Source organism: Sander vitreus, unplaced genomic scaffold (genome assembly GCF_031162955.1).
Source record: "Sander vitreus isolate 19-12246 unplaced genomic scaffold, sanVit1 ctg320_0, whole genome shotgun sequence".
NCBI classification, from domain to species: domain Eukaryota; kingdom Metazoa; phylum Chordata; class Actinopteri; order Perciformes; family Percidae; genus Sander; species Sander vitreus.
Genome location: NW_027595467.1, coordinates 75,001 through 90,000, shown reverse-complemented (window position 1 = coordinate 90,000; position 15,000 = coordinate 75,001). Strand labels below are relative to the sequence as shown.

The following is a 15,000-nucleotide window of genomic DNA, read 5'->3' as shown; positions in this document are numbered from 1 at the left end:
GGCAGGCTATTCCAGTCACTAAGGGGCTTTAAATTTAAAGGTACGTCTACAACTCTCTTTGTAGATGTTTGGCACAGTGAAGAAGGGATATTCAGTGTGTCTCAATCTATAGCTGGGTATATATGGAATTAAATAGGATAATCAGAGTACACACATTTAAAAATAACCTTGTACCAGTGATGCTGTCTTCTGGCTTTTGATGATAATAAGTTCAGTGAGTCATACGTTACACAGTGGTGAGTAGTACAAGGACATCTCAGCACAAATCTGCATATATTATTGAAAGCAACATTTAATGTTTTCAGATTTGATTCCGATGTGTTTTGATTGACAACATCCACATACTCTAATATAGGAAATATTAACTGTGACACAATTCTTAATCTAATCAGTTGAGTGAAACAACTAATAGAGCGATACAATATTCGTAAATTATAGTTGATCTTTTTTACATCAGAATTAATATGATACCTAAAGGAGAGTTGTGAATCAAGCCAAAGGCCCAGATATTTAAGTTCATCAACTTGTACAAGTGGAGTATCGTCTAAGAATTTGAGTGAAAGATTGTTATCTTCATTCAATGTAGCTGATCTGGTGGGGAACAGTATGCTATATGACTTTCTTATTCAGTAGAAGGTGGTTGGATTGGAACCAAAGTTGAATAGCATTAAAGTTAGTTTGCAGTGAGGACTGCATCTTAGAGACAGACACATTAGATGTGTAGATCACTGTGTCATCTGCATATAGATGAATATAACAGTCTGAGCAGATTTGAGGAAGATCATTGATAAATAAAGAATAGAATAGGAGACCATGTAAAGACTTCAAGTTTCCAATGTCTTCTTGTTTCCTTTAAAATGGATATACCATGAAAGATATCATGATAAAGCGGATTCCTTCTTACTCAAATAGATTGTGTTGATGACCATTTAGGAGATGATCATACACCGGACCGGCGGGAGAACTCTCCGTGACGTCTGCCTCTCAACGTTACAAAAACTCTTTCCAGACACCAGAGAGACAACAGTAGGGAGTAGTATGTAGAGAGAGAACAGTAGAGAGTAGTATGTAGAGAAACAGCAGTAGAGGGTAGTATGTAGAGAGACAACAGTAGAGAGTAGTATGTAGAGAAACAACAGTAGGGAGTAGTATGTAGAGAGACAACAGTAGAGAGTAGTATGTAGAGAAACAACAGTAGGGAGTAGTGTGTAAAGAGACAGCAGTAGGGAGTAGTGTATAGAGAGACAACAGTAGGGAGTAGTGTGTAGAGAGACAACAGTAGGGAGTAGTGTATAGAGAGACAACAGTAGGGAGTAGTATGTAGAGAGACAACAGTAGGGAGTAGAGTGTAGAGAGACAACAGGCATTGGAAACAACAAGTCTTTACATGATGACACACAGAATCTGTCCTGATGGGACATCCCTCTGGATGCTGCAGTCTTATCCAACCTAGTCTCGCTTTGCCAGACCCTCCTCCAAAGCTAAAGGAGGGTCTGGCTACTCCAAATAGCATTCAGGGATGGGAGGAAAACATTGGTTTATTGGCATTTCTTTAAACCGTAGTAGTAGCAGTAACAGTAGTAATTTTCTTTAGTTGTGTGAGAGAAAACTCTGATTGGACTGATAGTCTAGCTATCTGTATCTATTTACCATGCAGCGATCTGAGAAGCAGTCAATAATAGTCCTCATTAATCCACTGAATTAAAAATTCCAACACGAAGAAAGTGGAAGGAAACGGAAAATACATGTATCTGGCGGATACGGGAGCAATCCTGGAAGTTGAACGTCAAGGATATAGTATATATCAAACCCAACAAAGAACAGAGAATAGTAAAGGACAGAAAAAAATGACCTTTGAAACTGTGTTTGAATACCAGATCGCTGTTATCATAACTGCAAACAGGGAGCCTGAGCGTCTATCTTCATATTCAAATAGACGGCTGTAATGATAACGACATGAACAAAGATTCCTCTGCAGCAGCTTCACGTGTCTGATGTTGACTCAAGGAGGTTCAGCTTGTTGGATTTACATCCAGAGATACTACTACTACTACTACTACTACTACTACTACTGAAGGAGGTTCAGCTTGTTGGATTTACATCCAGAGACACTACTACTACTACTACTGCTGCTACTACTGAAGGAGGTTCAGCTTGTTGGATTTACATCCAGAGATACTACTACTACTACTACTACTACTACTACTACTGCTACTACTGAAGGAGGTTCAGCTTGTTGGATTTACATCCAGAGATACTACTACTACTACTACTACACTACTGAAGGAGGTTCAGGTTGTTGGATTTAAATCCAGAGATACTACTACTACTACTGAAGGAGGTTCAGCTCGTTGGATTTACATCCAGAGATACTACTACTACTACTACTGCTGCTACTACTGAAGGAGGTTCAGCTTGTTGGATTTACATCCAGAGATACTACTACTACTACTACTGCTACTACTGAAGGAGGTTCAGCTTGTTGGATTTACATCCAGAGATTCTCATCAGCAGCTACTGCAACATGTACTACTACTACTACTACTTCTACTACTAAGAGTACTACTACTATTACTACTACTACTACTACTTCTACTACTACTACTACTACTAGTACTACTACTACTGCTGCTAAGATATTTAACACACACGCATACACACTTGTATCACAGAGAGGAAGATTCATCCATTCTTTGGGTCTGTTGTTGTGTCTCACATTAGATATTGTTGAAAAAATGTTATTATAAAATGTTATTGTAACTAAAAATGATGGCATAAACGATCAAATATGACACAGGTCATACAAAACTGAACGTTCCTTCTTTTGCAATAGAGACCAAATGAACAAGCCCCGCCTCGTCTTTCATATCACCATAAAAGATGAGGCTCCTCTTCCGAAAAATGAATATTAATCCTCCCAGCTGCCTACAAAATGACTTGCTCTGTCCTGTTGAGATCAGAGAACAGAGACTTCCTCTGAGACTCTACAACTGTCCAGCCTGCTGACCATCCAGCCTGCTGACCTTCCAGCTGTCTGACCTTCCAGCTGTCTGACCATCCAGCCCTCTGACCATCCAGCCTGCTGACCATCCAGCCTTCTCACCATCCAGCTGTCTGACCATCCAGCCCTCTGACCATCCAGCCTGCTCACCATCCAGCCCTCTGACCATCCAGCCCTGCTGACCATCCAGCCCTCTCACCATCCAGCCCTCTGACCATCCAGCCCTCTCACCATCCAGCCCTCTGACCATCCAGCCTGCTGACCATCCAGCCCTCTGACCATCCAGCCCTCTGATCATCCAGCCCTCTGACCATCCAGCCCTCTGACCATCCAGCCTGCTGACCTTCCAGCTGTCTGACCATCCAGCCCTCTGACCATCCAGCCTGCTGACCTTCCAGCTGTCTGACCATCCAGCCCTGTGACTTTCCAGCTGTCTGACCATCCAGCCCTCTCACCATCCAGCCCTCTGATCATCCAGCTTCCAGGTAGACCTTTTCTTCAGTTTCCAGCTTCAGGTTTGTCTATTGAGTCTGTTGTGGTTGAGTAACTGTAAACCTAAGAGCATAGGCATCGATTTTGGTGGGGATGGTGGGTACGCGTACGTATTTCGTCACGAGTCATTTTGTACCCATCACTTTATTTGAAAACCTCAAGCTCAATTTAGTTAAAAAAAATAAAGTTCAGTGGCCAGGTTGGCTCAGTGGGTTGAGTAGGCGCACATATACTGAGAGGTTTATGCCTCGATGCAGAGGTCCAGGGTTCGAGTCCGACCTGTAACAATTTCCTGCATGTCTTCCCCTTTCTCACCTAGCTGTCCTATCAATTAATAGCTGAAAAGCCCAAAAAATAATCTTAAAAATAAATAAATAAAGTTTATAACACATGTAATTCTTGAGCGACAGACGCCATCAAATCCACAAAAACCTCTATCCCCACAGGGCAGGTACACAGCCGTGTCAGACAGCATCACATTTTTGTATACATTTTTATTCATTTACATTAGTAAGCTACAGGACAGCGTCTTTCAAAACATGACCTGCGCGAAAGAGAAAAAAAAATTAATGTGTCATTTTACCCAGCACATCTGAAAATGTACTTCCAAATGCGTCTCTGTCCCCAACACATCTCAAACCAAACTGACACCCATGCCCAAGAGCACCAGCTATTGTTCTAACTATGGTGTTAACCTCCACTGCTTTAGAAGGTGATACTATGATAATGATTAATGATGTACACAGCAGTTTTAAAAAACACACACATGTCACAATGTGCTTTCCAAGGTAATAAACGACAAATGTGGCAAACAACACTACTTACGGCGTACTCACACTTGGTCCAGGTAAAACGAGCCCGAGCACGTTTGACTCCAAAGTCTTTTTAGTTGACTAGTGTGATCTCTCCGTACTGTGCTTGGTTCGGTTAGACTTGGGCATGGTACGCATCAGTGTGATAGCTTAACATGCCCGGGTCTGGTTCTTACCTTACAGATGAACAGCTCGTTCTGGCTTTCATTATTTTATTGCAGTGTTAGTGCAGGGCAGGGGGGAGGGGGAGGAGGGACAATCGGGCTGGGGCAACTGGGCCAGTGTGAGTACACCCTTAACAAGATCGACTAGTTGTAATGAAAATCACACGTATATAATACGGACATGTAGAACTCTCAGATAGAATGCTTCAGGTCTGCCATCTGTCCCAAACTAAACCTGGAGAAACAGCATTCAGTTTTCATGCTCCACGTATTTAAGACAAACCCAGAAAACTGCAGCTGGGCTCTCACTCAGTTCTTTATGGAAGAGGACTAGGGCAATGTGAAAAATGTATTTGAGTTCTGACTTTAAACTCACAATCTTGAGGGGAGAAGCCCTAATCTTCTATGTAATGTTTCCTTCTCATTCTCTGGTTTCGTCTATTTAACTGTTTGATTTGAACTCTTTCAAATCATATTGAAATGACTTATATAATGAAATGTTTATACTGTCCTTGTCTTTGACTTGCTTTGTTGTCTAAAGGTGCAATAAAAGTAACCCTGCCTGGATGCCACTTGTACAACTACTGCTACTAAATAAGAAAAGAATAAACTGCTGCTGGTGGTACTTCTGCACGTCTAGTTTTTGGATGCCAACAAAATAAATAAGGTGACAAGATAATTCCTGAATAAATGTGTCTAAGTAGCAATAATTGAGTAATTAAAGTGTAACTCTCGCCAAAATGCAACCTAGGGTCTTTTTGTGAATGTACCTGAGTCAAACTTTCGTTTAAAAGCATAATTAGGAGGGAAACGCCACTTTTAAGATTCACCGTATTCTCGTTTTTGGTCAAATGGCCTTTTGAATGGGAGTGCTAGGGGCACTACTACGATTGCATCAAAATCTCTATTTTTAAAATAAACACTAAGAAGGCTCGACACAACATGACACTTTGCTCGAAGTATCACCAGAGTCTCTACACATATGAACTCAGCATTGAGAACATTGGTTGTGTTGACAGAGTTTACTAAGAAGAAAGGTTTTGAACAACTCACTTTAGCAGTTGGTTTTTACGCTCTCCGCCATCTGGTCAGTCAAAAGGTGTCGATCTCCGAATGTGAATGAACAGACTCCATAGGAGGAAATGTCATTCTTATATGAGGCTCCTTTTTCAACTACAAGGTTAATATTGTTTTTCACTAACGACAAAAAACAAATTATCTGTCCATTTATATGGAACTAGGCTTTAGGAGCTCTCCATCTTTACTCTCCTCCCTGTTACGTTGCATTCGGAGATCGACTCTTTTTGACTAGCAAGATGGCAGCGACCGGAAACACGAACAGCTACAGTGAGTTGTTAAAACCTGTCTTTATAGTAAACTCTGCGTACACAAACAATGTTCTCTATGCTGGAGTTCATGTGTAGAGCCCTGGTGGTACTTCGAGCAAAGTTTCATGTTGTGTTGAGCCTTCTTAGTGTTTTAAAAATAGAGATTTTGATGTGATCATAGTAGTGCCCCTAGCACTCCCATTCAAAAGGCCATTTGACTGAAAAACGAGAATACGGTAAATCTTAAGTGGCGCTTCCCTCCTAATAATACTTTAAAATGAAAGTTTGACTCGGGTCCATTCACAAAAAGACCCTAGGTTGCATTTTGGCGAGAGTTACGCTTTAACTTGTGTTTGTGTTGTTGTGTGTTGGCAGTTATGGCGTCTCCGGGCCAGCTGTCAGTCCTGCTGATGTTGTTCCTCCTCCTCTCAGCTGTGATCGGCTCTACGTTTGGCGACCAGAAACAGGAAAAAATCAAACAATGCCAAGGAAATTGCTAAAAAAACTGGCAAGATGTTTGTTGACCACATAGACCAGATCAAAGAGGCAATCATCCCTTGTCTGAGTCTGATCAAAACTGACGGGTCACTGATAAGTGCCATCGTAAATATAGTACTGATAGGAGTGTCAGTAATAAACAAAAACTTACAAGATGACCCAACATTAAAGTATGTCAAGTTTCAATTTGACAATCTTAATGTTAAGCTGGACAAATATCACGAAGAGCAGAAATGGGCGAGCTGGGCAAGTGCAGCCTTTCACAAGCCAGAGAAGAACATTGAGGTAGCCTGGACTACCTATAAAACATTTGTGGGTAGTCTTCTAAATTCAAAAGACAAAGATGAGAGGAAGAGGCATACAGATGTATTTATTAAAGACTATGAAAAGTACAAGGATGCCACTAAGACCTTGCATGAGTACCTGAAACCTAAACCAATAAGCTTCATGGAAAACCTCGGAATGTCACTGGCTAACCATGCTAAATGTCATGAACAGGATATCAGAGATTACACCACATTTATTAATCAACTTATCTACAAGGGCAATACATTGAATCAATTGTACTACAAACTGAAGAACATAGCGTCTCCAGCCAGAGTTAATGAGGCAGCTGACATCGCATACGAATCTGCATCAGCTATGTTCCAAGTGCACAAGTATTGCATTGATAACAGTATTGATTACATTAAAAAAGATGTGATGGGGCTCATTGATGACAACAAAGACCGCAAAGAACTAGCACAGAAAGTCTGGTCTTTCTTGGCGAAGATGTATGACACGTATAACCAAAAATTCCCAACATGACACAATTAAAACACTCAACAAACACGTCTTGACAGGATTTACTGAGGTGACAAAAGGGGAATTTAGCGTGGCTGTAGCCAGACAGGTGAAAGGGACTCACACAAAGGCAGCTAAAGTTAAACAAGCCATTGAAAAGTGCCTTGATAAGTCCGTTCTGTGTCATAAGGTAGCTGAGAAACTCAGTGAATGTAAGGAAACTGTGGAAAATGTTCTAGTGAATCAGACTTACACAGCAGTACATGCCTTTAGAGACAAGCCTCATGATAGCCACGGAGCAAAGAACATACAAGAAGAAGAATTCTCTGCCCCTGAAGACTCTCCAGCTACCACCCCTTACATTTATACAGGAAGATGTGAGAAAGATCCAGGTGTTAAGACAAGGCAAGGCACGTTTGTTGTTCTGATTAAAAGTGATGAAGAGAGGATGACCAGAGATCCCTGCTCCAAACTGAACTGTGGTGGTGCCCAAAGAGGCAAATGTGTTCGTGTGGAAAACGTCTTTGTAGCGATGTGTGAGTGCAAGAATCCGTACTATGGCCAGAACTGTGAGAAGAGCTTAGAAGATTATAAGAAAGACTTAAATGAAGAGTTAGATAAAAACTCAGACAAGTTCAAGAAAGCCTTGAAGGAGATAGAGGAGATAGAAAAGAAAGCCTCACAGCAAAAGCCAATAGTGGTGGACAACAGGCATCGTAACCAGTAATCAGAAAAAGCCAATAGTGGTGGTCAGAAATCAGGCTGTACAAACTGGCTTCTGAAGCAGCCTGGAGTCAACACATTTCATGAAATGAGTTTCCTCTCTTAAACAGAGTAGTTGCTCAGTCTTACATTGCTACTTTTTTGCAGTTTTCTACAGAGCCCCAGAAGTCCTAAAAGATATTTTATATTTTGTATGTAGGATGATGTATGAAGATAAGAAAAGAGGCAGTGTTCAAGATTTCTAAAGGTTGTTGCAGCTGAACCAAATGGTTTGAGTGAGTAAAAACAATCATTAGTTACCCTGAAAACAAACCCTAACCCTAATCCTATCCTAACCCTGAATCCTTTTACTTAAACTGGGTGAAAAGGTGACGAAACAAAGAACTAAACTAAGTGAAAGAGTTCAGGTTCATTTCATGAAATGTATTGACTTTTCTGATAGCTTGCTTGATGTTGGTATTTCTGACTGCAGCAACTGAGATGTTCGTACTTCAGAATAATGTAGTTAGAGGTTTCTCTGATGTAAGAAGTGTGCGCAGGAACCATTTGAGAAAACTGTCTTATGGTGCATCTGATAGCCCTTAATTTCCATCCCCGACTCCTCCACTTGCCTCCCTTCCTCGCGTCTTTGTCCCTTCTGGTTCAGCCGAGGACCGAGGAGTCGAGGAGCTATCATATAAGCAACATGAGATGCACCCTTAAAGGCTCCTTCAGGGACAATTTCCAGATCCATTAGCTGTTAAGTTAAAGCATCATCAGTTGCTAGGCAGAGTTGAGCTGTAACGCAAACTGCTAAGTAAAGAGAGCCTCTGTCTGCAGACAGGAGGGATTCAATGTTCATAATTCAAACTTGATCCATTTCCAAATATGTGAACGTTTGATTATTTGAAAGCCTTCTGTGTGACCTGTTGTGATGTCATGACCTCCTCCTGCCTATCAATCAGATCAGACCGACAGAGTTAAAACCAGTGAGATGCTTTTCTGCTTCGAGCCTCTTTCCTGTTGTTAAAAGTGCTCAAATTAATAAAAGTTCATTTCAAATGTATTGGTGTGTCTTTCTTATGTACATGCTCGTAAGCCTCCTGTCAAAACTTTACAGAAAGTTTCTACATCAGAACATTTAGGTTTCTTTCTAACAAATTGTCCAAAAAAATAACATGGATGGTTCCTTACAAAGCTCTTCCTGAGATAAATAAATGATCAGTTTACTTCTTTGATTGAATTTGGGTGTTTTATTCCATTTTATAGCATTTGAATAAAAAACTGATTAAAGAATGGAGAAACAAATCGACAAAAACATCGTTCAAAGTGATAAAAAGTTGGAAAAAAAGTGACAAAAAACATTGGGAAAACTTTCTTTAAGTGGGCCAGGGCTCGGGTTAACGTGTTGCGTGTCGTCAATAGATAAATAGATAGATAGATAGATTTTTATTGATCCCAAAAAAATACACTATACATGAAATAATAATAGGATAGAATATAAGAACAAATAGTTTAAAATATCTATAAGTTGGGAATAAAAACTGTACAACTGTTTAAATAGTATTGATAAAGCTGTAGGTAAACAAACCTATTGTGCAAGTTGCAATTAGTGCAGTTGTGATGTCTATGAGTCTTATCTGTCACTCAGTGAAGAAGTGTTAAATAGTTTGATTGCCTGTGGTAGGAATGATTTCTTGTATCGGTCCGTCCGAAGCTGTCAGAGCCTCTTAGAGAAGGTGCTCCTCTGTTGGACCAGTGTGGGTTGGAGAGGGTGGTTGGGGTTATCCATGATAGATAACAGATTGTTCAGTGACCTCCTGACCACCACAGCTTCAAAAGTGTCCTGTTTACAGCCAATAATGGAGCCAGCCTTCCTGATCAGTTTGTTCAGTCTGTTTGTGTCGCTGGCTCCAATGCTGCTGCCCCAGCAGATGGCGGAGGAGAACAGACCACTGGCCACGACAGACTGGAGGAACATCTCCACCATTCAGCTGGTAACAACAGACTGGTAGAACATCTCCACCATTCAGCTGGTAACAACAGACTGGAGGAACATCTCCACCATTCAGCTGGTAACAACAGACTGGTACAACATCTCCACCATTCTGCTGGTAACAACAGACTGGTACAACATCTCCACCATTCAGCTGGTAACAACAGACTGGTAGAACATCTCCACCATTCAGCTGGTAACAACAGACTGGTAGAACATCTTCACCATTCAGCTGGTAACAACAGACTGGTGGAACCTCTGACCATCCAGCCTGCTGACCTTCCAGCTGTCTGACCATCCAGCCCTTTGACCATCCAGCCTGCTGACCATCCAGCCCTCTGACCATCCAGCCCTCTGACCATCCAGCCCTCTGACCATCCAGCCCTTTGACCATCCAGCCCTCTGACCATCCAGCCCTCTGACCATCCAGCCCTCTGACCTTCCAGCTGTCTGACCTTCCAGCTGTCAGATCATCCAGCCCTCTGACCTTCCAGCTGTCAGATCATCCAGCCCTCTGACCTTCCAGCTGTCTGACCATCCAGCCCTCTGACCATCCAGCTCTCTGATCATCCAGCCCTGTGACCTGCCAGCTGTCTGATCATCCAGCCCTCTGACCATCCAGCCCTCTGACCATCCAGCCCTGTGACCTTCCAGCCGTCTGATCATCCAGCTGGCTGACCATCCAGCCCTGTGACCTTCCAGCTGTCTGACCATCCAGCCCTGTGACTTTCCAGCTGTCTGACCATCCAGCCCTCTCACCATCCAGCCCTCTGATCATCCAGCTTCCAGGTAGACCTTTTCTTTAGTTTCCAGCTTCAGGTTTGTCTATTGAGTCTGTTGTGGTTGAGTAACTGTAAACCTAAGAGCATAGGCGTCGATTTTGGTGGGGATGGTGGGTACGCATACGTATTTCGTCACGAGTCATTTTGTACCCATCACTTTATTTGAAAACCTCAAGCTCAATTTAGTTAAAAAAAATAAAGTTCAGTGGCCAGGTTGGCTCAGTGGGTTGAGTAGGCGCACATATACTGAGAGGTTTATGCTTTGACGCAGAGGTCCAGGGTTCGAGTCCGACCTGTAACAATTTCCTGCATGTCTTCCCCTTTCTCACCTAGCTGTCCTATCAATTAATAGCTGAAAAGCCCAAAAAATAATCTTAAAAATAAATAAAGTTTATAACACATATAATTCTTGAGCGACAGACGCCATCAAATCCACAAAAACCTCTATCCCCACAGGGCAGGTACACAGCCGTGTCAGACAGCATCACATTTTTGTATACATTTTTATTCATTTACATTAGTAAGCTACAGGACAGCGTCTTTCAAAACATGACCTGCACAAAAGAGAAAAAAAAATGAATGTGTCATTTTACCCAGCACATCTGAAAATGTACTTCCAAATGCGTCTCTGTCCCCAGCACAGCAGTGTGTGTGTGTGTGTGTGTGTGTGTGTGTGTGTGTGTGTGTGTACCTTCACTGTCTGGCCTCCTGTTCCTCCTCCTGGTAGGAGAGCTGCTTGGCGTCACCAGCGGCTCCTGAGACGTGGCGTTGGTCAGCTGACGGTAACGCCCCCGGGGGGGCGGGGCCAATGGCGCTCCGTCATCCTCTGGAGAGCCCCGTACCTGAGTAGCCAATGCCAGGTAGCTTAGCATTAGTTAACATTGGTTAGCGTTCATATTTCCAACATAAGGAGTGCTGAGCTCTGATTGGTCTCACCAGGGATGTGTCGAAGGAGAAGGCGGAGCTTCGGGCCGACAGCAGCGAATCAGGAGAGGGGGAGGAGCCTCGCAGGTGGAGCGGAGAGCGGGCCCAGTGTAAGGGACTGTCCTGATAACATGCACACACACACACACACACACACACACACACACACACACACACACAATCATCAGAACACGTTTTATAGATTATTCTGCAGAGGAAGGACTTTTACTTTCAGTACTTAAAGTTCATTTTGATGCTGATACTCTGTGTACTTGTACTGCAGTAACAAAGGACTGTACCTTCCTCTCCAGACTGTCGTCTCCCTCCGTGGAACTCACGCTGTCACGGTAACGGGACCGGGAGGGGCGGGACCGCCGGGCTTTGACGGACAGCTGGGCTCTGCCTTTCTGGATGCTGTTATCTAACAGCTCCGTCTCCGGGACCTCGTTCAGGTCTGAAACACACACACACACACACACACACACACACACACACACACACACACACGTATGAGCGTGTGTACTTGTTTAGAACGCTGTATATTAACGGAGGTGTTACTTTGCAAGTCTTACGTGTCTCAGTTTGAAATATTGTATGTTCTTACACAATGTGTAATGTTTATGTTAAGGAGGAATTCTGCTCATCTCTCATAATTATTATATATTCAGCTGAACGTAGCATGTTGTGTAGTGTTACATTTAATGTGCAGCAAATTAATCTTTGAATAGGGATATAGTGTACTACTGCATTTCTAAGTTTTGTATTTGCTAAGTAATAAGCATTTATTATAACACTGCATTTAAGTCATTTATAACAAAACTATAATTTAACCTATTGATTGTGTTTGTTTCATTATATATACCTTCTAGGCATGTAATAACTATTTGACATTTATTTATAGTCTACATTTTACTGATGTGACGATGTGTGCGTGCATGCATGTGCATGTGTGTGTGTGTGTGTGTGTGTGTGTGTGTGTGTGTGTGTCTGTGTGTGTGTGTGTGTGTGTGTGTGTGTGTGTGTGTGTGTGTGTGTGTGTGTGTGTGTGTGTGTGTGTGTGTGTGTGTGTGTGTGTGTGTGTGTGCTGTGTGTGTGTGTGTGTGTGTGTGTGTGTGCTGTGTGTGTGTGTGTGTGTGTGTGTGTGTGTCGTGTGTGTGTCTGTGTGTGTGTGTGTGTGTGTGTGTGTGTGTCTGTGTGTGTGTGTGTGTGTGTGTGTGTCTGTGTGTGTGTGTGTGTGTGTGTGTGTGTGTGTGTGTGTGTGTGTCTCTGTGTGTGTGTGTGTGTGTGTGTGTGTCTGTGTGTGTGTGTGTGTGTGTGTGTGTGTGTGTGTGTGTGTGTGTGTGTGCTCGTGTGTGTGTATGTGTGTGTGTGTGTGTGTGTGTGTGTGTGTGTGTGTGTGTGCTGTGTGTGTGTGTGTGTGTGTGTGTGTGTGTGTGTGTGTGTGTGTGTGTGTGTGTGTGTGTGTGTGTCTGTGTGTGTGTGTGTGTGTGTGTGTGTGTGTGTGTGTGTGTGTGTGTGTGTGTGTGTGTGTGTGTGTGTGATGAATATTTAATGGTGCTCTGAGTGGGAGGATGAAGACTCATTAAGGTGAAAACTTGAAGCGTCATCAGAAATAAAGCTGCAGCTGTTAGTGAACAACATTCATTCATTGATTCATGGTTTCATAAACAGAGACATCACTGATTCACGTAAACACACAGACATGAAATGCATCTTTTAAAATTCATTTCCGAGCAAGAATAAGCAGGTGAACTTTTCTTTAGTTGTCTCTAAATCGTTTTTTTTCTTCTGAAATAAAAAATATTAAATATAATATCCAACTTTCTCTGAAATAATATTTTTTTTTTGACTTTTTCAAAAAAGAATTTTCAAAAAGAATTTTTTTATGAATACATAGCTCGGCCTGCTAAAGCTTTTCTCAAAATATTCAGACTTTTTTCATAGAATTAATGAAGATGATACAGTGATACAGAATCTGTTGGTTGATTATGATTTCTAATCTGAAGTTGTGTGTGTGTGTGTGTGTGTGTGTGTGTGTGTGTGTGTGTGTGTGTGTGTGTGTGTGTGTGCGCGCATGTGTGTCTCACCAAACACGTTGTCTGTATCGTCCAGGTCGGCAGACATGACTCAGCAGTTTCTGTTCAGAGAGAAAGACAACATTAAACTTAAAGAAATAGTTTAACATTTGAACCTTTCTTCTGGTTTTCTGTCTTTAAGACGATGTGCGGTCTAACGTCATAGAGATTTAACATTAGAGTCGGGTTCAGGACACCTTAGCCTAGCTTAGAACTCAGAAATATCTGTGTATGAACAGTTGACTGTATATTTTATTTTAACGAATTCTCTATAAAACATGAAACACAATGAAGATGATGGAGGTCAGGAAACAGGTGTTCATGTCCTGAAGAAGTTAAGGAGAAAACACAAGACTTTCACCAGGAAACAGGTGTTCATGTCCTGAAGAAGTTAAGGAGAAAACACAAGACTTTCATCAGGAAACAGGTGTTCATGTCCTGAGGAAGATAAGGAGAAAACACAAGACTTTCACCAGGAAACAGGTGTTCATGTCCTGGAGAAGTTAAGGAGAAAACACAAGACTTTCACCAGGAAACAGGTGTTCATGTCCTGAAGAAGTTAAGGAGAAAACACAAGACTTTCACCAGGAAACAGGTGTTCATGTCCTGAAGAAGTTAAGGAGAAAACACAAGACTTTCACCAGGAAACAGGTGTTCATGTCCTGAAGAAGTTAAGGAGAAAACACAAGACTTTCACCAGGAAACAGGTGTTCATGTCCTGAAGAAGTTAAGGAGAAAACACAAGACTTTCACCCAGGAAACAGGTGTTCATGTCCTGAAGAAGTTAAGGAGAAAACACAAGACTTTCACCAGGAAACAGGTGTTCATGTCCTGAAGAAGATAAGGAGAAAACACAAGACTTTCACCAGGAAACAGGTGTTCATGTCCTGGAGAAGTTAAGGAGAAAACACAAGACTTTCACCCAGGAAACAGGTGTTCATGTCCTGAAGAAGTTAAGGAGAAAACACAAGACTTTCTACCCAGGAAACAGGTGTTCATGTCCTGAAGAAGTTAAGGAGAAAACACAAGACTTTCACCAGGAAACAGGTGTTCATGTCCTGAAGAAGTTAAGGAGAAAACACAAGACTTTCACCAGGAAACAGGTGTTCATGTCCTGAAGAAGATAAGGAGAAAACACAAGACTTTCACCAGGAAACAGGTGTTCATGTCCTGAAGAAGATAAGGAGAAAACACAAGACTTTCAACAGGAAACAGGTGTTCATGTCCTGAAGAAGATAAGGAGAAAACACAAGACTTTCACCCAGGAAACAGGTGTTCATGTCCTGAAGAAGATAAGGAGAAAACACAAGACTTTCACCAGGAAACAGGTGTTCATGTCCTGAAGAAGATAAGGAGAAAACACAAGACTTTCACCAGGAAACAGATGATATATCTGCTACACGTACAGGTGATATGTCTGCTACATGTACAGTTGACATGTCT

At 42.1% G+C, this 15,000-nt stretch overlaps 1 protein-coding gene and 1 long non-coding RNA gene across 2 annotated transcripts in view; one reads left to right on the top strand and one right to left on the bottom strand.

Moving 5' to 3' along the window:
• samd14 (sterile alpha motif domain containing 14) overlaps positions 1 to 13,621 on the bottom strand; it is a 27,107-nt gene extending 13,486 nt beyond the window's left edge. The window contains exons 1-4 of the mRNA XM_078244873.1: positions 13,570 to 13,621; positions 11,782 to 11,936; positions 11,495 to 11,605; positions 11,250 to 11,400 (exon numbers count right to left, since the gene is read on the bottom strand). Of these exons, the coding sequence (XP_078100999.1) occupies positions 11,250 to 11,400; positions 11,495 to 11,605; positions 11,782 to 11,936; positions 13,570 to 13,606 (454 nt within the window). The 5' untranslated portion in view covers positions 13,607 to 13,621. The remainder of the gene's footprint in view (positions 1 to 11,249; positions 11,401 to 11,494; positions 11,606 to 11,781; positions 11,937 to 13,569) is intronic.
• LOC144513693 (uncharacterized) lies at positions 3,291 to 7,070 on the top strand. Its single transcript, XR_013501158.1, has 3 exons — positions 3,291 to 3,486; positions 5,011 to 5,136; positions 6,173 to 7,070. It is a non-coding gene; the product is annotated as an uncharacterized LOC144513693 (long non-coding RNA).
• Positions 13,622 to 15,000: the final 1,379 nt, after the last annotated feature.